The sequence below is a fragment of the Rhipicephalus sanguineus genome, chromosome 1, assembly GCF_013339695.2.
Source record: "Rhipicephalus sanguineus isolate Rsan-2018 chromosome 1, BIME_Rsan_1.4, whole genome shotgun sequence".
Classification (NCBI taxonomy): Eukaryota; Metazoa; Arthropoda; class Arachnida; order Ixodida; family Ixodidae; genus Rhipicephalus; species Rhipicephalus sanguineus.
Window position 1 is genome coordinate 206614633 of NC_051176.1, and position 25089 is coordinate 206639721.

At 47.2% G+C, this 25089-nt stretch overlaps 1 protein-coding gene across 1 annotated transcript in view; it reads right to left on the reverse strand.

The window, feature by feature from the left end:
- LOC119406331 (uncharacterized) overlaps positions 1–18246 on the reverse strand; it is a 39112-nt gene extending 20866 nt beyond the window's left edge. The window contains exons 1-6 of the mRNA XM_037673074.2: positions 18106–18246; positions 12318–12948; positions 7484–7612; positions 3414–4094; positions 1938–3038; positions 71–225 (exon numbers count right to left, since the gene is read on the reverse strand). Of these exons, the coding sequence (XP_037529002.2) occupies positions 71–225; positions 1938–3038; positions 3414–4094; positions 7484–7612; positions 12318–12948; positions 18106–18240 (2832 nt within the window). The 5' untranslated portion in view covers positions 18241–18246. The remainder of the gene's footprint in view (positions 1–70; positions 226–1937; positions 3039–3413; positions 4095–7483; positions 7613–12317; positions 12949–18105) is intronic.
- Between the last annotated feature and the right edge of the window lie 6843 nt (positions 18247–25089).

The following is a 25089-nucleotide window of genomic DNA, read 5'->3' on the forward strand; positions in this document are numbered from 1 at the left end:
GACGTATTACACATTCCGTTAAAGTGAATTGATCGGTGCTCTTTGTCGGACACTGCGACACCGTACTTGCCTGTAACGCTCTTCGCTCTTCTTGAAGGCGGTAGTTGCACCTCTCGAGGTCCTCCAACCGGTATCGGAAGTCTGAAACAGCCTTTACAGATGCCAGGGAGCCTTTTTGCGCACCTGCTGGCCGGTGTGCATTCCACAGGCTCTCTCGGTAGCGTTCTGTTTCGGAATTGAGATACGTATTCCATTAGTTGCGTCCACCGTGGCAGACATTTTGCACGACATATCCTTAAGAATCTCACGCATTGAACAACGCGCACTCGTAACCACTTGGTCATCAGCCATAAACTGTCTCAACTATCGTGAGAAAGTTTACTAAGTGCTTCTGGCGTTCTCGAATACGGAACGTACGTAATCATACGCTACATTTTACCGCCTTATTGTGTTGGCTAACTCTGAGAACCATTTACTTTTACTGCGAAAAAGCTATTATTAAAATAACCTAGCACTTAAGGTTGCCTTATCTAGCTGAATGCTTTACGAATGAGCGACATAAGTTTTTTTGAATAAATATATTCTTCAGGCCCGACGAAATCTGACTTGCGCAAAGGATAACGACCTGCCAACTTGATGTGCGGATGTAATTGGGCGAGTTCGTCGCTCTCCTGTGTACCGTGAATATTGGTGAAACTGCCGGTTATGTTCAGTAATATTTACGCAGATCACGGGACAAAACTTTGAAAACACGCGCTTTATTTACCAAGTATATTCTTACAAGGGAAACGCTATTGATATGATTTGGTGAGGATTTGCCAATTAACGCGAGATTTGAAGAAAAAAAATCCCCGCCCAAGCACTTCGTGCCGATGGTTAACCAGCGAAGCTGAAATGTGCGGCTCCTGTGTTTATAACAGGGCTAATCCTGATGGTTGATTAATTATTATTGGTTACGTCTGTCCAGAAATCTTAATTGGTGTTTATCGCCCGCGTGTTCCCTTCATATTTAGTGCGCCAATGGTGAGTATATAGTGGGAATTGCCCACTTTCGTGGCACGTACGTTTTTGCCCTCGGACGATTTCTTCATTTTTAGTGGACCAGTGGTGAGAAGTTGGGTACGCATTTGGGCTGGTCGGTTCATGATTACGAGTGAGAAACAGCGCTAAAAGACGGGACAAGAAAGGACACGAGACCACAGCGCCGTGGTCTCGTGTCCTTTCTTGTCCCGTCTTTTTAGCGCTGTTTCTCACTACTAGTAGGGCTTGCCCAATTTCTGTAGAACATACGGGCTAGCAGTTTTTGCGCACGTGGGACGGACGAATTTTGGTTTCGCCTAACGATATACAGCCTCGCTGTACAAGCTTTTATAGTTCACTTGCGTGTTGCAGTCGCTGCGACAGGGATGTAATGTTTTGCAGACATACTTTTTGACTCTCATGAAGTAGTCGGGAAGCCTCGCACCAAGTTTCAGCGGGCTGTAATAGATGCCTTACTGCGCTTTAAGGCTTAACAAAGGACTTAGCTTTGATGCTGACACCGTAAATTATTGCCACGCATCTCTCATTTTTATTGATATGTATGACAGAATGAACGTTGTAAAACGCCTCTCTGCAGTTGCGCGGAGCGCTTATACGCTGACCGCCACTGTCATGGCTTTTCTTCTCCTCTACTTTTTACTCTTTCCCAAACTTCAAGGTAGCCAAATGGATATTTATTTGCCGTGAACTTCCCCGTCTTTCATTTCTTATTTCTACCTCCCTCTTTGCCTCAGGCTCTAGCGCTAGCATTCATCAGGAAAAAGAAAACTCAGCGCCTCTTCATCAAACATCAGTGACGCCGCGGAATGCTTGGAATGCTTTAGCATTGATAGGATCGTTAGTCACTAGCACCTTTCGTAACCGAAAAAAAAAAAAGCTCAAGTTCCTTTACTTACCGATTTCTTCCCTGTGCCTAGAGGCCATAAATTCCAGACGCTCATCGAGTCGTTCGAGGTTGGCTTCTAGGCGTGCGCAGACGTTTTCTTTGGCTCTTAACTGTTCTAAAAGGAGCATGTTCTCCTCCAGAAGCGTATAATAACTCTCCTCTGCGTGCTTCGTTTCACTTGCTTCTTGGCAAGGCTTCGGGTCGAATTGATCGTCAATTTCTCCGGAACCACTGTCGATAAGCCACGTCACCCCTGGATGCGCAAAACCCGTCTCGCCAGATCCAACACTGACGGTTCGGGGTCTGGACGCTGTACAGCCATTTTTGTTGCTAGAGCTGCATAGTTCCGGTTCAGAGTTAGCTCGAGAGCGGGAAATCTCCTTTTTTTCTTCGGGTACCAAGAGAGTATCAGGCTTCATTGAAGGCAATGAGCTCGTTGAAGCTCGTGACTGCAGTATATTGCTGGGCTCGGCGACACTAGAGTCTGATTTCGACAGGACGCGAACATTACCAGGCGCCGCTTTGTCTCCATTCCGGCCCGTCGTCTGCAGACTGGCGTCGAGTAAAGCTATGGTGGAGAATTCCGGAACGACACCCTTTTTGGTTTCCCACTCGTACAACTTTTTGGTAAAAGCGTTGGAAATCCCCTCGAATCGGAATTCTCCAGCAGAAGTTCGCACAAGCACCTCATTGCTGCTTGCTGGTGCATTCAGGAGTGCCTGTCGAAGCCTGTGCAGGCGTACTGAGCGCTCTTGAAACTTGTGCGTTTCTCGAGAGAGCCGCTCCTTCTCGCGTTCCATTTTTTGCAGCTCGCGGTTCACCCAGGTAAGGTCCTTTTTCTTGTCCGGGCGTGGCGCCTTGGTTTTGCTAGCTGCCACAGTAGGACGGTGTGGCGCTGAGAACTTGCGGAGAGGCCTCGGGCTTCTGCCGGACTTCGCAGCTTTCATTCTTTCCCATTCTAATATCTTCTGGTTGAAGTCTTCGCTAAGATTTCGTTGAAGCTCTTGAACCAGGCTTGATACTGGTGCCGTGGACGAGTGACACAACGACGCCGGATTGCTCGGCGGCGGCTCGGCAGCGTCTTCGGAGCGCCGAGGAGCTGATCGTTCGCCTGTTAAACAAAGCAGAATGGCAAATTGAGGACACGGCGATGACGTTACAAAAAAAAATTGTTTGGAGGCAATGAACTAGAGGAGACTATGTATATATATATGCGTCTAATACCTGAAGATAATTTTATTGTAATTCAAGACTATAAATATTGTCCTTAGCGTTTCTAGCACAATGACTTATCGCAATGCAAACAAAAGTAGTGTTAAAATCGTCAGATAATAAATAGCGTACAAAAAATATTAAATGCGATATAGAACTTAAAGATGGCAAGCAATCGCTACGTACTGGCAGTGCAATGACTCGTCGGTGTTTACTGTCACTACTGGATACTTGTTAAGCAGAGGTGTACTGAAAACCGTCAAGAGCGGCTTACCTTCGCCCGCACCTAAGTCGTCGAAATCGAAGACTAATGCTGTAGACAGGGGGCTAGACGGGTTAGATGCACCGGGTGGTTCCTCTTCCTTTTTGTCCTGGGTAGCCCCTGAGAAGACTTTTTTTACGCGGTTCCAGCGAGACTTTCGCTGGGACTGAGGTGATTGTGGAGATGGCGCATTGCTTCTTTCCGAAGCAGCGAGGGTGAGCTTTGATACCTCGTGCTCGGAAGGGCATGAAACTTGTTGCTGAAGCCTGGACTTTCGGTTCGTCTCGCAGTCGACCTCAAGGTGATTAGCTATGCTTTGGATATGAGATTGTGATTTCGAATGTTCAGTCGGCAAGAACTGCAGATCATCTGAAGTTCTTGAGTTCCTCGAAGACGAACCCAGCTGGTCGGAGACCTTACGCCTTCGAACTTCTCTTCCCCGCGATGTTGAACTGTCTTCTGGATCGCTGGGAACGCCATAGTTTGTAGGGTCTGTGTCAACTCTCAAGTCGGTCCGTGTTTGCGTCTGTGAAGAGGCAGGCTTGGCTGTTCTCGAAGGTTGCTGCCTCTTGACGGTCTCGCGTCCCGTCTGGATCAAGTTCTTCACTCTACCCCACGCGCTTTTGGGAACTTTCTTGCACAGTTCTCTCGATCCGTACGAGTCGCCAACGTCCGGGTACAATGAATCCGAGTCTGCGAGGAAAAGCCAAGAAGTGCGCATTGCTCAGTGCGAGGCCTGGAACTCGCGTATTAAACAAAAAATGAAGGAAAAGAAAACAAAACAAGCATTCTCGAAACAAAGTGCACAGAGAGAACTGGCGCTTACCAATAGAAATTGCAAATTGCGAGCAAAAGCTTCGTTAATTCTGCCTTATGAAGTGACACGGAAGGGCAGCGATGCGTTTCAGAGTGCAAACGGCTGAAGCCTGGTGGTTTTGTTCGAAGTTTACGAAAGCGATGATCTTGTCGTCCAACAACACCATTTGTGCGACCTCATTTAAACCTCCTCCAGTGTGGAGATGTGAAGCAAATGTTGTCGTCGTCAAATGTTCCCACTTTTGTTCCTTTCCTTCCTTCATTTGGAACTTTCTTCCAGGACTTCGTAGCAGATGAATGCATATCTGAGTGGTTTTATTTAATTTATTTAGTTATTTTTTGCGAGAGTTGCGGGAAGGTGGAGTAAATAGCTGCCGTGGCGGTACAGTGGTTATGGCGCTCGGCTGCTGACCCGAAGGCCGCGGGTTCGATCCCGGCCGCGGCGATCGCATTTTGAATGGAGGCGAAAATGCTAGAGGCCTGTGTACTTAGATTTAGGTGCACGGCAAAGAACTCCAGGTGGTCGAAGTTTCCGGAGCTGCGCATGCCTCATAATAATATCGTTGTTTTGGCACGTAAACACCCCCCCCCCCTCACACACACACACACACACACACACACACACACACACACACACACACACACACACACACACATATATATATATATATATATATATATATATATATATATATATATATATATATATATATATATATATATATATATATATATATATATATATATAAGAGAGAGAGCGCGCTGGAAGCAGCCCTTACTTTGCAGATTTGATCTGCTTAATATGCATATCAACAATGTCCGCGTTTCTAATGCATGTGCTGGCCATGGACCTGACCTTCAAACTTTCCAAAAGCGAGTGATATTCCTGAAATTATTGAGATACGCATTTAGTATACATAGTGAAAGCTCATTTCATGTGGATACCTTTATCTGACCATGTCGAATTTTTAGTATTATGTGACTGGACTTTGTGTAGCGTCATTCGTTAACATATTGGTGTCAATGTGACTACACATTATGTGAATTCTGGTGTTATGTGTCTGGACTGTATATTGTGTTGTCCTTATTTTCAGTATGTTAATGGACTTTCTGCTGACGTCAGTTTTTTATGGTCTGACTGACTCATGCAAGATGTCTGTAGCTGCGATTTTATGTAGTTTTTGGATGTCATTTTCTCTAATCCTATTATCTGTGAAAATGAAAAGCCGGCGCTATATAAAAACGCCGAAATCTAATAAAAAGCTCTAATAATAAAAAAAGAAACAAGGCTAATCTTGCTTACAGAAAACAGATCGGCCTTGTCGTCTTGGACATGCTCGACATCTGTCTGAAGACGCAAGGACCCTTGTCGCTATCTTGGACTTTGAGGCCGTATACGAAAAGCCCTTTTCTCGTAAATCCTCTTTGCCAGTGCCAGACCAGCTTCGCTAATATGCCGAACACCACGACTGGCCTAAAGCTTCAATTGCACATAGTGATGTCGAAATAACGTTTTCGTGAATTTTGGTCCTGGTATACGTAATTAGGGGCTGACCATATCACGTGCAAAGAGGCTATGAGCTGCAGACAGATGCTAGTTGTCACACTACTTGTCTGTACGGACCTAGCAGATGCAACGTACTACTTTAGTATAAAGCGCTGAAGCGTGCTATCGGTGCGTTAGCGCTCTCTGCCGTTGGCCGCTTGTACGAGACGACCGTACCATAAGCATGACTCGCCACAGGGCCCGGTCGCCCCTCCTCGCAATGATTGCTTCTCAATTAATTAATTAATTAATTAAATTCATCAATTAATTGATCTATTAAGCAACCAACTGATCAGTCTATCAATCAATCGATCGACTTCTTACTTCCGTATCAAGTGGACACTGTGGTGGACGCAAACAAAAAGCCATATGCAGGATTGATTAGGTCTGCGCCCCCACGCATGGCAAGCAGGAGCACTTGACTTTGACTGCTCCTTTCATCAACGACACCGCTCTACGTCGCGCGGACTTCACCAGACTCGAAGATGGAAAGGCAGTGACCTGTCTTATCGCGTCGCGTGACTAATGGCTAACTGCACTGAATGACTTCACTGCAGAGAGAGCAGCGCGATTAGCAGCGGCATGCCAATAACATGCCGCTTGCAGAGAAGGAGATAAGTTTCTGGGAACTTGAGTTTGTTTTTTCTCGCGGTTGAGACATGTAGCGCAAGAGTATAGTGCTGATTAGCTGCTTAGAACTGTATCCGACAAGACGCACATGATTAGCGAACTGATGATTTACATATTGAAACGCGCACTTGGTTCTAATGTTTCAGTGTGAACGGGTTTCACCAGCTAAAAGTGTTTCATCTAAATCTAAGCACACGGGTGTTCTTGCATTTCGCCCCGTCGAAATGTGGCCACCGTGGCCGGGACTCAAACCCGCGTCCTCGTGCCTAGCACCGCGACACCTGAACTGCTATTCCATCGAGGCGGTTTATATATTAACATATTCCATTTCGTCTTCAAATTAGTTCAGATAATTTCCTTTCATTTCATGACTTGCGTTAGCAGACAGAGGCTTGCAGACGCCTGACGGAGCCCATGCCTTTGTCATTTCGTAACACGTGCTGCGCAATAAATAACAATTCAAACGTCCTCAAATTTTAACGAATTTTTTAAAGACAAATGTCAAATGAATTCACTTGTTAATAAATTTCAAAAATACTTCGGAAGAATTTCATCGCATCAAAAAATCTAAATGAAAATTTCTGAATCGATGTTTGTATGCCGCTGGCAACCATTGTTCACAGCTGCGGCAATCTCATTATCACGTAAATTGCTGTCACGAGTGGCGGACGGGCCTGAACGCCGGCAGACGAGGGAACGCTTCTATGTACGAGATTTCCTTATTGCGACAGCAATGATGTGGACACTCAGGCGCATTTTCGCCGTCGCCGTCGCCGTGAAGTTCCGCATAAAGTCCAACTTGATAAGATCGCCTCGCGCGTCGTGTGTTCTGTGTGCGAGTGAAAGCGTGCAAAGGCTGCCGACGATCGCGGCTCAAGTGGAAAGGAAACACGCCGGATGTCTCCGTCGCGCGAAGCGCGCATGGGGTCCCGGAAATGTGAAAGAAAAAAAGGAAGGAATAAATAAAGAAAGGCAGAGTAGGTCACATTCTTGCCCCCATTTCCCCGAGAGAGGAGGGAGTCCCATTTTTTTTTAAATACAGCGCTTTCATTTTTTTTATCTTAGTGTTATTTACGGTTATACGATTTACCTAAGTGACAGTGACATTTGGAGTCCAACACTGTCCTCTTGCACGTGTCTCTTACGCCGCTTGGCGAGATTGGAGAAGACTTGCGGCGCACAGGCTCCCCTGGTCGCAGATTTGCGTGTGCCGTGCTGCCTGCGCACCATCAACTGGGGTTAGGCATCCTAGATTCACAAGCTTTCTAGTGACGTGCTAGCTATGAGCGCGTCATCAAAAAAGCAAATGGCTTGCAGTTCTGTCAATACTTTTTTCTTTATTACAGTGCATTTCAGCTGTTGGGATAGTGTTCTCCCAATGGCAAAGCAAAGAGAGAATAAGCTAGTACTGTAAGCGGGGGCTGCTAATTTTTGCATAGTGAACATTGCACTACGGAAGGCGAATGAGCAGGACTGTTTGTGCATTCCATCTCAAACGTAGATTAAAGGTCCCAATACTGCCCTCGTTTACCGATCTCTGATGACTGAACCCGTATAAGAAACTCCGGCGGCAGGACTGACGCTTACGACTGAGAAACCGTCATAACTACAAAAAAAAAGGCTTAACAGTTTCCTTTTTTTGTTTTTACAGTTTGATTTCATGAACACGCGTTTTGCAAATCCACGGTAGCTGTATCATCATTCTTGGCTCAAACCGCTTTGTTAATTCTAACAGATTACAACAAACCTAATATTTGCTGAGTCTCAAAGCCGTGAAACTTATTAGGGTGACAGTTGCAACCTGCAAAGACGATCGCCTTAACAGGGTCACTCCAACTCGCTGAAAAATTATTCCTTTTGGCATCATGGCGCTGTGAAGTCTGTAGCAATGTTCTAGATTAAAAAAAAAAAAGAGAAAAGCGTCATGTGCGCCGAGTTTCCTGCAGCTGACTGATTTATGACCAGGCTATAAAGACCCCTCTAGGGGTGTTATGTGGGATGGCCCGAGTTTGGCGAAACTCGGGATCTTTCCGAGCTCTGGCGACACCCCCTTTTGAACGAGCTAACAGTACGAGAAGGTGAAACCCATCACTCAGCGCGCGCTCCGTTCGATTGGTTACGATGGAACGCGGCGTCACGTCAAGGGCGGTCGAGAAGGTTGGGTGGTGTCTTCAAACTACAGGCACCTTCTTTCATTTACTTGTCGTGCCACTGAGTACAGAAGTGCACCCATGCAAGAAAAGTGGCAGAAAGTTTTACTAACTATATTATAACATGACAGTGTTTTATGTCGGGGTACACCGCGGGTCCACTGACGTATTTCCGTCACGGATATGACGTTGTAAAATATAAAGACTAACAGTGGGTAAAGAAAAAAAACAGAAGAAAAAGTTCTGTCACCGGGAATCGAACTTACGACCCCTCGCTCCGCAGCGCGCAGCGCGAGACGACTCGGTCGCGGACGGCACGTTCTTCGCGATGCTAACGGCGAGCGATTTATATACACCATTTGCCGGTGGCTGTACTCAGAGATCTGTGTTACAGCGTGTTTTCGTTATCACTAGCGAGATGGCTCGACGTGCTCGAAGAGCGCGATTGAAAGGTCGTCGCCGTTGCGACGAGCGCCCGCGTCCACAGGGCGTCATCGCCTGTGCGTGCGCTTATCTCGTGATCGCGGTGGTTTGTACTTCTCGCGTTGAGAGCACGAAGGTCACTTGGCTCACTGCAGCGGCCGCTTTTACAAATGTTACAAATGTGACAGTTCGCTTTCATCCTGTGTATGTTCGTTCCGTGAGTCCTTTCTGCTTGAGCAGCGCGTCGCAAGTTTCGAGCTGCTTGCTGTACTTCGCGTGACATTACAATTTGTTACTGTAGCATTCATTCCTTCGCCCTTGGGGCGAAAGAATGCGCAACAAACGCTCAACTACGTCTGTGAAGACACGTTTCACTTTCGTGTTATACCGATTCCTATGACAGAGGGATCAGCCATTTTTTTTTTATGTGTGCGCTGGCCGTTTGAAATCGTTTTCAAGCGTTTAATGTCTGCACTAAGTATCCTTTAGAATAATCAGCACCGTGGCCTCTGAGATTAGTTCCGACCGAGCGCCTTACAACACCGCTGCTGGAGCTAATCGCAGAGGCCACGTGTATAATCACCATGGTCGGCCTGTACATTCTAGCGCTTTGCTCTGCCGGCGCGCGCCCTCTTCCTCCTCGTCATCATCGTCTGCTCGCTCCCCGAGCACGTGCGCCCGGCTGATAAGCTAACTGGATGGGCGGTATACCTAGCTAAGTCTGGACATGCTATGGCGAAGCTGATTAAGCCAAATCATGCTAAGGCCGAGCTAATTAAGCCACGTCTTACTAAGACCATGCTAATGAAGTCGTGTAAAGCTAAGAACAAACTAATTAAGAACATGCTAATCAACATGATACTAATTAGGAGCGTATAATTAAAACAAAGATAATGAAGACCTTACTCACAGAGATCGTGTTAATTAGGATCGTGCTAATTAGGATTATGGTAATCACATCTGTACTATTCAGGACCTTGCGAATTAAACTTTTAGTGTCGTGGTAATTAAAACATTATTAATTAAGACAGGACTATTCAATATCATGTTAGTTAAGACCTACCTAATCAATAGCACCAATATTGAGACCGACCTGACGTGGTCTTCACTCCGAAGCAGACCGAGCAGACTGGCAGACGAGTCGCATAAAAAGCTGGAAGAAGCTAGGTGATCATAAGCTTCTCCGATGGCTCCAGACTTCCACAAAGAGTGCAAGCTGACGAAATTATTTTATATGCAAAGAAGCTTCTGCTTAGCGTCCACCGCACGAAACGCTTGACAGTCACACCGGCACTATGACAGTCACGAGTTGAACTGGGGTCTCTTCAGAATCAATGAGCTTGTAGCCGAGTTCACGCATCAATCAATTTGTTCGACAGACGCCCGCGGCGAAGATCAGGTCCGCCCACCGCGTTTGCTCTTACCTAGGAGCAGTGCTCCCGCCGCAACACCAGCGAGTGGCACGATTCATCTATGAGCTCAATCGCACAGGCTATGCACATACGCACGAAGAACTAAAGGTTATATCACGTGGCTACGATGTCTCGCATTCAATTTCACCGCGCTCACGACGTACCACTCAACCATGAAGCAAGCGCCCTTGATGGGATTTGCGGGGAGAAATATTACTATTTACTTGTTTGCGGAGACATTGTTTCTGCCGATTCGTTACTACAGAAAACTCTTCAGACGTGTAATGTAAGCATAGCAGTAACCTGTCCATTTATTTATCTGTAATATTCCAGAGAAGTGAAACGAGCTGCGTGTGCGCCCTTGTTGCCTTCGAGAGTGGAAATTTCCATGCTGCAGGTGAAACGAAAGAATTTTCCGAAAGAGGACAAACGCCCACGAACACGCCCGTGGGAACTGCGATGATCAGTTGGCAAAAAGATGGCGCGAGAATCACGCTGACGTCGCTGCATAGTTGAAATGTTCACTGAGTGGCGGCGCTGACGCGTTCGCACGCAGTGTTCCTTTGAAAACTGCCGCAAATACCGCACATGCGTTTGTGACGCCACGCTCCTTCTTGTAGCCGTTTTTATCGACGCTGCTATCGCGTGCTCCACGTTGTCTTCCTGTCATGACCGCCGTAATGCGAGCTCGGAACGAACACGTGTGCCCGAGAAGCTCGGGCCATCCTGCATAGCACTCTAGGTGGTATATTTGGGTTTAGGACAAAACTCAACACCACTGCACTCAACACCACTGCTTATTTATGCTGTTTCACGACATCGGTGGAATCCTCAGTTTTTTGCACCAAGCCTGAATTGTATACCTGTTGAGGGAGAGAAGCCAATGCGCATAGGGTCCAGTTCGGAGACAAGATATTTCACTCTTGCGGAGGCAAAGATTGTGGTTCTTCAACAGGCCATGGTTCATCAAATGGGGCCATAAACATTGTCAACAATGTTCTATATAGTTCCAAGCTTTTGCAATGAGAAATCATTGAACTTTAGCTTTAGCAAGTGACCCGATTGTTGACCAAATTGCATAGCCAGCCTGAGTTGATTAAAGCTGTTGGGCACACTATTCTGAGACGTTGACCGTACTTTCAGAGTGCTGTCAAATGCTAAAAAAATGCCAATGCACGTTTTTCGCTTGAATACTGCGAGATCCGATGTGGCTTCTCCAAACGGCTGGAACTAGAACATTGCGTCGCTGGCGCACTGAGTGTTCCAAATGGAAACATGTCAATGTGAAAGTGTAGGCGCACTCGGTGTTCCAAATGGAAACATGTCACTGTGAAAGTGTAGGCACACAGGTATGTGTTCTTTCCTTTCTTTTGTTTGTTTGCGTTGTATACACGAAAATTCGATCGAGAACGTTCCAACAGCTTCGTTTGTGTAAATAAGGATAATGGCAGCTCAACCCACAGACTTTAATTTGAAAGTGCACACTTTGTCATTGGCCAGGAGCCTTCGCTAAGAAATGCTTAACAAATGCCTAAGAAATATGCCTAACAAATGCCTAAGAAATATAGATAGCCCGTATTCATATATATTTGTTATTAGCTCTGATGTTTGGACCCTGTAAAAAAATTTCTAGCGAATCCTGAAGATGCACGCCATATTGCGTCACTCGAGATTAATTTCGACCATCAGAAGTTTCGTTCATTTTGTGCTCTGAGTGCACGACGTCTCTTTTTTTAAAATTTCGCCCCCATCAAAATGTGGCCGCCGCGGCCGGTATCGAATCCGCGACCTTAAGGACGGGAGCAGAACGCAGTAGCCTATCATGGCGAGTCCTGTTTATCTTTGTGTAGCTCAGCTGTGTGATGATAAATCGGTTACGTCATTCGTAACAATTTGCTTAGAAGCTCTAATGTCACTTAAAACTGGTTGTATATCTCACCTGCTCTGAGGACTTCACCCAGCAACCTGCCAGGAAAGCTTTCTTCTGACCAAGAGCAAGACTGCGGCGGGAGGTCGGAGCTATCAGCATCCCAGCCTGCAGGCCACCCTTCAGTGGCAGGGACGGCGAGGCCTTCGTCTTGAAAGAACACCCCGTCCGAAGGGCTCGTGCGTACCAGGATGCCTTTGGAAGGACCTTCGCATTCGGCCGCTGACCGTTCGAGTCCCAAGGCTTCTTTGACTCTGGACCAGTTAGGGAACCGCTTGCCCTTCATGCTCCTGGAGTCGGCGTAGTCGTCCTGTGTCCCGACAGATTTGCTTCTTTCTCGAGATCGGCAGCGGCCTCTGGAGCGGAGTACAACTTGCGTGCTGCTCCTGTGCACACCATCCTCGAGCACTCCGAGTGCCTGCGTGGCAGAGCCCCCTCCTGGACTCGGTGTACGATTGGACGCCTTGCGCTCCTCAAGGCCGTACTCAGGATCCAGCAGTTTGTGCATGTCATGTAGGTCCTTCATATCTTCCAAGTATTGGACACGCCTTTGAAGTTTGTGGTTTTGCTCTTTCAAATCACCGAGCTGTTCCATTAGTTTGCAAAGGTTGTCCAAGTGGTCTAGGCCGACCTTGGGCTTTGTCTGCACGCACGAGATAAATGGAATAAATATGGTGTCCTTCCTCGTCGTATAGGCTAGACATTTTGCGGCGTAAAGGAATTGCCTTCCAATAATAATGTGACACGTACGCTGCACAAGAAAGTGACATGCTACAGAATTGTAAGATGTCTGAATTCCTTGATAATGCAGAGAGCTCATAACAACATTTGATCCGTTTGTAACACTGCCGCAGTCAACGCGAATCAAAGTCACGTGTTCGCTTGAGCTGTTTACTAACTTAACTTTGATTGAACTTAACTTGGATTGCAGACATATAGTATATGCTGAATGGAAATGCGCGTCCCCAAAAATATTTGTCTATAGCGAGTATAGAGCGTGAGCAGGGCTTTCAAAAGGCAAGTTGTGTCACCTTCGATGGGCACGTTCCCTGCTACTACTTGTACTTGTTCTGAGCAAGCATCAACCAACGGAGAGACCACCACTTTTCGCATCCCTAGTTTTGTTGTAGCTTGCAGTACTTCTTGTCACATTTCGTCTTAAACTAAGGGAGCTTATATGATCGACAGATCGTGAAGCGAACGCGTCCTTATAGCCAAGCGTGACTTGTGTGCCGCTTTCTCAGGGGCTAATTGGCTCGACTCAGCAGCTTCCCAAATAAGGTGCAAGGGCGCGCCAGAGCTCCAGGGTTCGCGTTCTAGACACGTATGCTGTGGATTTAGTTGACTGTCTCGAAAATAAAAGTGGCAGGTTGTCTTGACAAGCGTGCCCAAACCATAACTTGAAGAGTAATTGACCTAAACAGTAAAAGGTGTTCCAGTTGTGGCATACTTTTCTTCTTCTTCTGGCACGACGCACTTGGGACATAAACTAGTAGTGGGTAGTCTACTGAGGAGAAAGAAGAAGTAGTTGGAACAATGACGGAGATACATTAATAAACCGCGCTGTGTTTTCGGAACCGCGTTTCAGAGTGCTATATTTATTGGTGACCCGGACTACGAACGCGACCTTCCATGGAGCAGCGTGAGCATCTCGACGGCCTCAGCCCTGGTACCGCTGCCACTGCACCTGGCCATGTACCCTCTTCGGGTGTTGTTGGAGGTACTACTACCATAACGCTACCACAGCTGTGGCTTGCCGATCCCTCCTTATGGTTCATTCAAGTCGAGAACAAGTTCCGCATTCATCGCATCACGTCAGAAGTTCGCAAGCATGAGATCCTCGTTGAAGCGTTGCCGCCACAGGCAATGGCCGAAATACGCGACATCCTCGTGGGCCCGCCTGGTGACACTCCATATACGACAGTCAAACAGGCTCTTCTTCACCGACTCGTTCCGCCTAAGCATCGGCGCATTCAGCAACTTTTGTGCAACGAAGAGCTCGGGGACCGCCGTCCCACACAGTTTCTACGTCACCTGCAGCACCTGCTTGGGGACCAGCCGCACGGTTTGGAAACATCCATACTACGTGAGTTGTTTCTACAGCGTCTTCCACCTACCGTGTGAATGGCTCTTGTCCCAGCTCAGGATAAGACGCTGTCGGAGCTGGCAGAAATGGCCGATGACATGATGGACGTTGCTCCGGCAGTCATAAACGCTGCCCACACCTCTCCGATTTCCGAAGCAGATTCCCTTCGAGAAACGGTAAAAGATCTCGCAGCTGAAGTCGCCAACTTGCGTCTGCAATTGCTGAGCATTCGCAACTTAAATGACCAGCCTCGTCCATACCGACCATCTCTCACGTCGCCTGCTCCGCAACGGCCCCGCCACCAGCCCGAGCACCGCTTTTCACCGCGGAACACATGCTACTATCACCGGCGTTTTCGTGCCGCGGCTCGCAGATGTGTGCCACCCTGCTCATGGCGCATGGGAAACGCTCCGGCCGATCGTCAATAACAGCGGCGGGCGATCAAGGCCAAGCATCAAGCCGCCTCTTCCACATCACCGACAGAACCACAGGTCTTCGCTTGCTGGTGGACACTGGAGCAGAAGTCAGCATAATTCCAGCGTCCAAAACTGACCGGCGTCTCCGCGAGAAGTCAACTCCTTTACAAGCGATCAATTCTTCGGTCATCGCAACTTACGGACAGAAGTCTCTGACCCTTGATCTCGGTCTCAAGAGGAAACTGCAGTGGTTATTTTGGATAGCAGACGTACGCTACGCAGTCTTAGGCGCCGATTTCTTAAGGCATTTTCATCTGCTCGTAGATATGAACCGCTGTCGCCTGGTGGATAGCTATACCGGCTTATCGGTCAATGGTTTTCTGTCACGCGCTACGGCCCTAAACCCCACTTTCGTGAAACCGCCTACGTCACCATATACAGCTCTGCTCAACGAGTTTCCGGAGATTACAACGCAGTCTCCAATGGATAAGACCCCCAAGCACACTGTGACCCACTGCATCGTAACCACAGGCCCACCGGTTCACTGCCGCCCTCGCCGACTTGGCCCTGATAAACTTCGCATTGCTCGCAACGAGTTTGAGCATATGTTACAGCTGCAGATCATTCGTCCGTCATCAAGCTCGTGGTCGTCGGCGCTACACATGGTTCCCAAGAAGAACAATGACTGGCGGCCCTGTGGTGATTCTCGGGCTCTCAATGCAGTCACCGTTCCAGATCGATACCCGTTACCCAATATTCAGGACTGTACTGCCTTTTTAACCGGCACAACAGTATACTCGAAGATTGATCTCGTGAAAGCTTATCACCAGATCCCCGTTGGGCCTTCTGACATTCCCAAAACTGCAATAATTACCCCATTTGGGCTCTATGAGTATTTACGAATGCCCTTCGGTTTGAGAAACGCAGCTCAGACATTTCAGCGTTTTATAGACGAAGTCACAAGAGGCTTGCCGTTTTGTTTCGCCTATATCGACGATCTTCTCGTTGCCAGCAAGGACGCTGAAACGCACAAGGCACATCTACGTGAGCTTTTCACTCGACTGCGTGATTACGACCTTGTCATCAATGTAGAAAAGTGTCAGTTTGGAGTCTCGGAGATAGCATTCCTCGGACATCAGATCACTAAAGATGGCATCACTCCTCTACCTGACAAGGTTCAAGCTATCCTCGAGTACCCGCCTCCCACGTCCATACGTAGTCTGCGACGTTTTCTCGGACTCGTCAATTTTTATCGCCGCTTCATCCCTACATGCTCTACACTGCTGCAGCCTCTGGAAGCACTACTCTCGACTTCTCAAGCCGAGTCAGCCGCACTTCCCTGGGACACGGTCGCGGATCAAGCTTTTGCCGCCGTTAAGACCAAACTCGCCCAGGCCACCCTCCTGCATCACCCTTCACCAACTGCTCCCACTAGCCTCATGGTGGACGCTTCTTCAGAAGCGGTTGGAGCCGCTCTTCATCAATGGATCAATGGTGCATGGGCTCCAATTTCCTTCTTCTCCCGCAAGTTACGCGACACTGAGCGCCGATACAGTACTTTCGGACGGGAGCTCCTCGCGGCCTACCTTGCGGTGAAGCATTTCAGGTACTTCCTTGAAGGGCGACAATTTGCCATTCTTACCGACCACAAGCCACTTGTTTCGGCTTTACGTTCCTGCAGTGCCACGCACACTCCTAGAGAACTTCGGCACCTTGCTTTCATTGCCGAATTCACCACAGACATACGTTATGTAAAAGGCAGTTTTAACAGTGCAGCGGACGCTCTCAGTCGTATTACCATCAATGCCACGACAGGCACCACCGACCTTTCATTGTCTTCGCTCGCGGAGGCACAGGCATTAGACGATGAGCTTCCACGACTCCGATACTCTACTTCCCTCCGACTGGAACAAGTCAACTTTCCCGACGACGACGTTACGCTCTGGTGCGATGTTTCACACAACTGCACTCGTATCTATGTTCCTTTACAGCTGCGTCGTGCTGTTTTTGACACCCTCCACTCCATCTGCCATCCAGGCGTAAGAGCTACGCAACACCTGGTCACTGAACGCTATGTCTGGCCGCGCATACGCGCTAACATTCGTGACTGGGTTCGCACTTGCACAGCGTGTCAGCGTATCAAGGTACAACGGCACACCAAGCCTCCATGGGGAAAATTCCCTCTCCCTGATGCACGTTTCGACACCATTCATTTGGACATTGTCGGGCCTTTACCTCCATGTCGGGGAAATACGTATTTGCTTACGTGTATTGACAGGTACACTAGGTGGCCTGAAGCAGCTCCAATGCCTGACATCACGGCAGAAACAGTTGCTCGTACCTTTCTTGCTACCTGGATTAGCCGTTTCGGTGTACCATCAACGGTGACTACCGATCGAGGCAGACAGTTTGAGTCAGCGCTTTTCACCTCTGTCACATCTCTACTGGGTTGTGCGCGTATTCGCACAACTGCGTATCATCCAGCATCAAATGGCTTAGTGGAGAGACTCCACCGTCATCTAAAAGCAGCACTCGCCTCGCAGCCTCACGCCGAAGATTGGGTATCACACCTCCCTATCGTGCTTCTCGGCCTGCGTTCAACACTTCGGCCAGAACTTGCCTGCTCTGTAGCCGAGATGGTTTATGGCTGCACACTCCGTTTGCCTGGTGACCTCGTCAGCCCCGTTACTACGCAGAGTGTTTCGGATCCATCTTCTTTCGTCCAGCGTCTGCGGGTCTTCATGCAAAACTTGCGCCCATCACCAACTTCAGCTCATACTAAGAACGACGTTTTTCTGCCGGCAAACCTACAGACATCTTCACACGTTTTTGTTCGTGTCGATGCGTCTCGCCGTGCTCTTCAGCCTCGCTATGACGGTCCTTTCCCAGTCATCAAGCGTTCTGAACATCATTTTACAATCCTGCGTAATGGGCATGAAGACACAGTCAGCATTGAAAGGATCAAGCCGGCACCCATTCTGACAAGCTCAGTCTGACCATTTTTTTTTCTTCAAGTGCCCACGGCCACTTGTCTGCAGGGGGGGCCTATCTGTGGCATACTTTTCTTCTTCTTCTGGCACGACGCACTTGGGACATAAACTAGTAGTGGGTAGTCTACTGAGGAGAAAGAAGAAGTAGTTGGAACAATGACGGAGATACATTAATAAACCGCGCTGTGTTTTCGGAACCGCGTTTCAGAGTGCTATACAGTAAAAAAACAAGCATAGATACATTGCAGCACAGTAGTAGGCGAAAAAGAAGCACGCTGTAAAATTACAAGTGTCATGGAAAGCCTCGCCTTTGTGCCTTTGCTGTGCCTCCTCGTCCGCTCTAAAGACTTCGACGTCGTAGGCGGCTCGGCAGGAAGCGTGAGAAGAAATTCCATGAAATCCTTTTCGCAGTCTAGCATCTGGCCTTGTCCGAAGGGCGGCATGCCTGGTGACTGTAAAGAATAATGCCTATTGCAGCTGGCTTACGCTCTGCTGTCTTGATCAGGCAACTAGTTAAGCTCAAGTAAAAACTTGAGTTTATTTACGACCATAGACAACAAATAATGACGGTACGATTGAAGACATAAGCTACATGTGTGTAGCTTGGCGAACCCGCAGCCCCGTTTTTAAATACGCTTTAACAGCAGCTAGTACAATGCGTACAATCTTTTACAAAATCACACACCAGAAGCAGGATACAAAACGTCTAAAGAAATTTGCTATAGACAAACATATTAAATTCGTGATAAAAACTGACATCGCTCAATCTAATAATATTGTTAAATTTAATGCATGGAGGAGTTCTCTCAAAGGTGTAAAGGACAGAAAAGATAAGAACAAAAAGCGTCAGGCACCTGCTATTGATGTCTAGCGCTTTATATGTATACGCCTATGTTGTTTGTTGTTCTTTTGCATGAAAGCTGCAATGCCTTATTTTGAGCGCGCCTGGGGCATCAGTCTACAAGAATTAAATTCCCATGCAAGTTTGCCAGCTGCCAACCATAACAAAAGCAAGGTTGATAATGATGGTAATTTACATACATGGTGTTTTTTATTGGGCAAGGCAGCACCTGAAAGATAATATCACATATACAAGATACACATCTCATTCACATATCATGTATCCTCTGGTGTTAGCCAAGTTTTCATCTTACGAAAAAAAAAAAAAAGAAAGAAAGAGTGCCGCAGAAGAATTCTAGAAAGTAAGGACTTGGGAAACACTAAAGCCTCGACTGGTACGCAAGAACCAACACCAGCTCGTTAGATTTATGCGCTGAAGTCTTGGCACTTGTTTTGCGCAGAGTAAATGTTTAGCTGAGCTTATCTTGCCTTATCTTGAAGCTCGTGCCCAGAGTCATCCGTTGGGAGTGAGTTGCGCCGCCGTACTTCCGTCGTTTCTCTCGTCGGGATTCGTTCTTTGGGTTCCATCGTGAGCATACATCTGTTTTAATGCCTGGAAACAGAGTTGAGAGACATTCCTATGCAGTAAAGAAATGATATGTGATTGCCGGCAGATTAACATTTTCCTCCCTAAAAACGTGAAACGCACGCTGACAAACATGATAACTGAGAAACGTATAACAGATACGTGACACCTGTTACGGTGTTACTGATTTTCATTGGCACCTCATTTGAAGCAGGGCGGCAACATGTCGCGAGAAAGATGAGATGCAGTACCCTCGTCACGTCGCCGCAAATGTCGGTCGCTAGAACCTCAATGCCATGCTCTTCGCGAATGTGTAGTTGGCCATGCACTGTGGAAACTTGCATATAGCATGTTTACTCTGTGCATAGATGCATACAAAGGGAGGAAGCGCTGATTTTTTGCAATATTAGTACCGGCAGCCACCCTGCTTCTTTTATGCCGCCGTTCTTTTGGGGCAATCAGCGGTAAGCCACAGCGACCAACGTACCCTATCCTGAAGCACATTAGAATTCAAACATGGAGTTGCTTAAGGGATCAGGGAATTGTCAATGGTGAAGCACGTTTCTTACGTCGCTGATCAACAAAAGTCTCGACTATAAAACCAGCCAACACGGTGCCTGCCTAGTACTTACGATCTTGTCAATAATGGGCGAGATCGGAGCAGCTGGGTTATGCCGATGGTGGTCAGCAGGTAATCAAAATACATTCTTGCACACTTATTTAAGCTTGTCGCATTTCTGTTGCACGCGAAGGGTCCCCGTGCCGTCCCGTAGCCCATGCCGGAAAGCTGACCACCGGCAAAGGCAGTGACATGGCTACTGGCGAACACAGGACTAGGGACGCCTGCAACCCACAACATGCTGCTCCTAAGACGGCAGACTTCAGGTATTCCTACGGCTACTCGCGGGCGCTCTCCGCCTCAAGCCATTAGATGGCGCACCGTTCAACTAGTTCAACGGACCGTCGACCGAACATTTTCTGGCCGCTTAGGCGCGCGCAGTGTCAACACCTGAATATTCTTACACCGTGGCATAGTCTGGTATAATACAGTATAGCAAGGGGCGGGAAAGGGAAGTCAGGGGGAGGAGGAGGGAAAGGAGGAGGGGAACGCCACCAGCTCCTCTGTTTCCTCACTCTTCCCACCTCTAGTGCGTAGAAGCGCCAATTTTTTTTATTGAGATGGGTTAACATCTACGTTTTAAAAAAAATTTCGAAATTCTGGTAAACTTGGTGCATCATGTTGATTTTCGCTTCAATTCTATGTGATCAAGGGGAAGTAAGCAAAATGTCTGTGCCTTTGCTGCCATCGTTGAATGGCTTTTCCGTTCGCCTCTCAATACACGTGTTCTGTTAAACAAATAAATCAAATCAAATCAATCAATAAAATGGCGCTGTGGTCAGTGGAGCAAGTTTTCGTGAACTTGCGCCAAATAGTAATTTTTAATAACGAAGCTGTTTAAGGTGTCGGTAACTTGTGCTCCGTCGTGCAAAACTCCTCAGGTGGACATGCGCCACAGGAATCGGGCAAGCCCCGCTACCGAGTACCGCAGGTGCCAGCGTTAAACGAAAACTCTGCCCGTCGAAGTGGAGCACATGAAACACGTTAAAGAGGGAGAGATGAAAGAAAAAGAGAAAGAGAAAAAAAGAAAGCGATAGAAGGAAAAGGAAAGAGAAAAATAAAGGGAATAAAGACATAAAAAGATAGAAAGTAAGAGGAAGAAAGATAGAAAGAGCGAGAAAGAGAAAAAAGAGAAGAAAGAACAGAATAAAACAAAACAAGGAAAGTCACCCAGCTTTACTCTTCCTTCAGGCTTGGCACCACAAATGCGAAGCTGCCATAACTTTATTGCATTAGCAATAGCACCGCCACTTCAGAAACATATATATATATATATATATATATATATATATATATATATATATATATATATATATATATATATATATATATAATATATATATATATATATATATATATATATATATATATATATATATATATATATATATATATATATATATATCGTCCGTTGAGTCGACCTGAAGCCAGCGGCGTTTGAGCAGCTGCGGATTGGTGCCGGACAGAAAAGGCGGCAGCGGTGAAGTGGTGTTTATAATAAATAAATAGACAAACAAATTAATAAATAAATAAATAAATAATAAAAGCAAAACTCTTCCGAAGACGCGACTTGAACTCTGCGCCTCTAATACCGAAGCCTGATGATGTAACCACTATGCCTCATAAGGCGCTTTGCACAGCGCCGACGGCTTCCCTCTTGTAAGCCGCGCATTGAGGCGCTTGGCGCGTTTTCTCGACGCTGACGGTTTGCCATCGGTCTCATCTCGCGCACACACCACCGAAGTGCGAGGCTTGCACCACCAGGGTTTTTAGCTGGGCTAGCTGGTTAGCGTACAATACACAGCGCCCTGTCCTTTGTGATATTCCACTGTCCCGTCGTTCATGCGGTTCCGCCGCCACTGTGTGATAACACAAGGGGCAGCGTTTTTGTCATTCGGAACCCCTAGCTGGCTGCCTGACGACAAAAACGTACAGGAGTAAATGGTATTCACTACAGGAGAGGGCAATTTCTATTGCTAAAGATATTCGGAAACTACTCAACATATGTTATGGAAGCTCTTAATAATTTCTCTATTCTAATTAGTCTAATTGTTTCAGCAATGCCTTTATGCTTATGGAATGAGCTGGCAGACCACCTCCGGACATAAACAGCCTGGTAAAGAAAACAAAGTTTGATTCTCTCTCTCTGTGTCTGATTGCTGTATTTGAAACGGAGTGTTCCGCAGTTTTATTTCATGTGGACCAAATAGACAAGATAACGTCTTTTTTTGTTGTTGTTTTCGGTTAAGGCGTAAGGTGTTAAGCCGCTGTGCGTCATTTATGTATGTTATTTAGCTCAATATTAGTTTATTTGGTAGTAAATTTTTCGTCCTGCTCCACAATTAACCTGATTTCGTCCTATGTGCCGGGGAGGAACCCATGTGCCGGAAATAAGGAAATATGTAGTTTTTTAACAACGAACAGAGACTAATGGCTGAGACTCGCTGTCCCTTTCTCTCGCGTTTTTATTTTTTTATTGTTGGAGGTTCGAAAATAGACGCTTGCTGCTTGGCTCGTCAGGTGAATATTTCCCTCGTTTCCACCGCTTTAATATGAAGCTGTGACAGCCCTTGCGCGCATTTCGGCCACGGCTCCGCCCTTACTTCGACAGTGTGTCCGCTGCTGAATATATACACTGTTTTGTAAACGTTGTTTGCTTAGACTGCTACCAACCTGCTGTTGGTCTGAAGAAACGATAGGCATCTGTTGCGCTATTTGTCCTTAACACAACCGTCCAGCGCTTTTCCCTACTAGACCACAGTAAGCAGACTTGGCTGTCGAGCGTTTTCTGGAATGAAAAATTATTTAAACTTGACCACATACGTCCATGGCACGGAAAGCTATGCTTGAGGTACTGCCTTTTCGGGAGAAATCTTCCTGAGTGACCAGAGTCCTGCTGTTCGTATCATGCTGTGTGAGCGCAGTGTTCCCTCTTCTCTCTGTTTTCGTCTTTGTATTCGCATATTTCCTTAGCGATGGTGTAGTTTGAAAGAGTTACGAATTGGGATAGACGGTATGTCATGACTACTGGCGAGAGCTGCAGCGCTAGGTAAAAGACGGCAGACGACTTTTGACATATTTGCGGCGCTAAAAACAAACGGAAGGGCAGACGCGGAACTAGCACCGCGACACCGTTTCGTGCAATAAACGTTTATTGCTCCTCCTCCTGCGCACGAAGAAAACAGCACGGGGGCTAATATGTCAGTTCAACCTAAAAGGCTTTCCTATACTAACCCAGTTTTCTGTTTTAACGTACGTCAATTTGTCTGCAGTCTTCCGATCAGCTCTGTGGCTCTCCTCCTAGGGTACTGCACTCAACCGGACGCCCGTTTTCTTGACCTCCTTACATTAGGACGTTTAACTGGGCAAGTTGGTATGATTCCATCTTGAATAAATAAAACGCGCGAAAGAACGAGGACGAACAGAAGAAACGACTGACCACAGCGCCGCGGTCTGTCGTTCCTTCTGTTCGTCCTCCTTCTTTCGCGTGTTTTATTTATTCAAGATGGACCTCCTTACACTTTCTCTTCTTGCTTTCTTTCGCCTGTTTGTTTACTGGAATTGATATTTTTTTCATTAAATTGAACGCTTGCAAGGGAGACTATTACATTCGAAGCCCTTCCAATATGACGTTTATCCCTATAAGCACAAGAACGGGAGGCGAGATCGTTTACTGGAAGCTTAAGAAAAAAAGCTGTGGGAGAAAATAAACGGTGACCATGCAGTTTCTTAGCCAGAGACGATATGATAAAAAGAAAATCCTGAACGAGCCATAAAACCACCACGATCCAGTTTCCGTTAAACAAAAATAAGCCGCGTAACCGAGCTCCCCGGCTGCATGAACTAGGCGCTCAGTATTCGTCACTGATACCGCCGAGTAAACTTTAGTATAGTGCATCTTGGGGGTTGCGTAAACGGTGCCTTTCGCGGCGCGAAGAGATCGCGGCGTTCCGAGCCTTTCATCGGCGTTTCGTACTGGCCTCAGTTAGCGCGGCGGCCGTGTTTCGACAACCTGCGCAGCCAGACTGACGCCCTCTGAAGGCGCGCGATGCCTGTTTGTTGACGCTGGCGGCGGCGGCGTACCCACTGCGCGTCCTGAGCCTGGTCGGGCACGCCGCACAGTCTTGGGGGCATCGCTTTGTCTGCTGGGCCGGCGCCGCGTTTTTCTTCTGCGTCCTGTCCGAGCTATAAGCATGCGCTAAGAGAATCGCCGCCGGTATGGCCGAAAATATGCCCGTCTGTTTACTCAGACTGCCATGCCTACAGACCCCGCGCATACACACAATGCTCGCTGCCAATGTTTGGCTTCCCGCTTGCCCGGATCGAAGCCACGTACTGGGAACTCGTCGGCGAGCCTCCGTTTTTTAACGAGTATAATGTGTACTCGGCAGCTTATGGCCATCAGCGCCAGAGCGATGGCCGCGCGATGCCGTTCAGACGCTCGAGTGCGCCGAGCTCTTCACAGTTCATTCGCTTCGAGCGAAACGCTGCTCCTCGTGCTAATACACACGCTTCAATGAACCCTTTAGGGCGATCAAGTTCGCTTGTTAGAACAAGCTTTGAACGATGCCCTCAGTGGGAAAAAATGGTTGACAAGTTGACGTGCGGCCTATTAATGACCTGGCATCGTTGGCCAAAGAAAGAACATCTGGCGTCATTAAAACTCTTCAAAAAACTGTAGATCACCTTGCAAACCAACTGTTTTCAGCATACCCAATTTCAGTGACCACTGGCCACTCACCTACTTTACAACGGACTGCTGAGTATAGCGGATATGATTATTTTTCGGAAGGGAAAGTGATCTGTAGGTTTTGTTTTCTAGAAAACAAAACCTACAAATATGTAAACCTGACAAATATGTAAATGTCTTGTTGATAAGTGGGCACTTATTAACAAGACGTTTACATATTTTTCAACACTTCATACACTAACAGGTGTTTGTCTCAGTGACTGTGCTTACAAGGTCACAAGGGCGAAAAGCGAGACATTGCTGTGGTTGCCAATAGCACAGGCCTCCTGACACTTGCAGCAGGTGATGCCATAATTTGTCATACCTTAATAATACAGAAACTTTCACTGCTAGAATATATAAACAAGCAGATTTACCACTGTCGAGGTTAGTGCGAGATTATCGACAGACGCACGAAGACATTTCATCTCGCCTCCACCAGACAGGTATACCTCCTTGGAAAACACCCTCTTCCAAGATGTCTGATGCGAGCTATCTCAGCAATGCTGCAGGGAAAG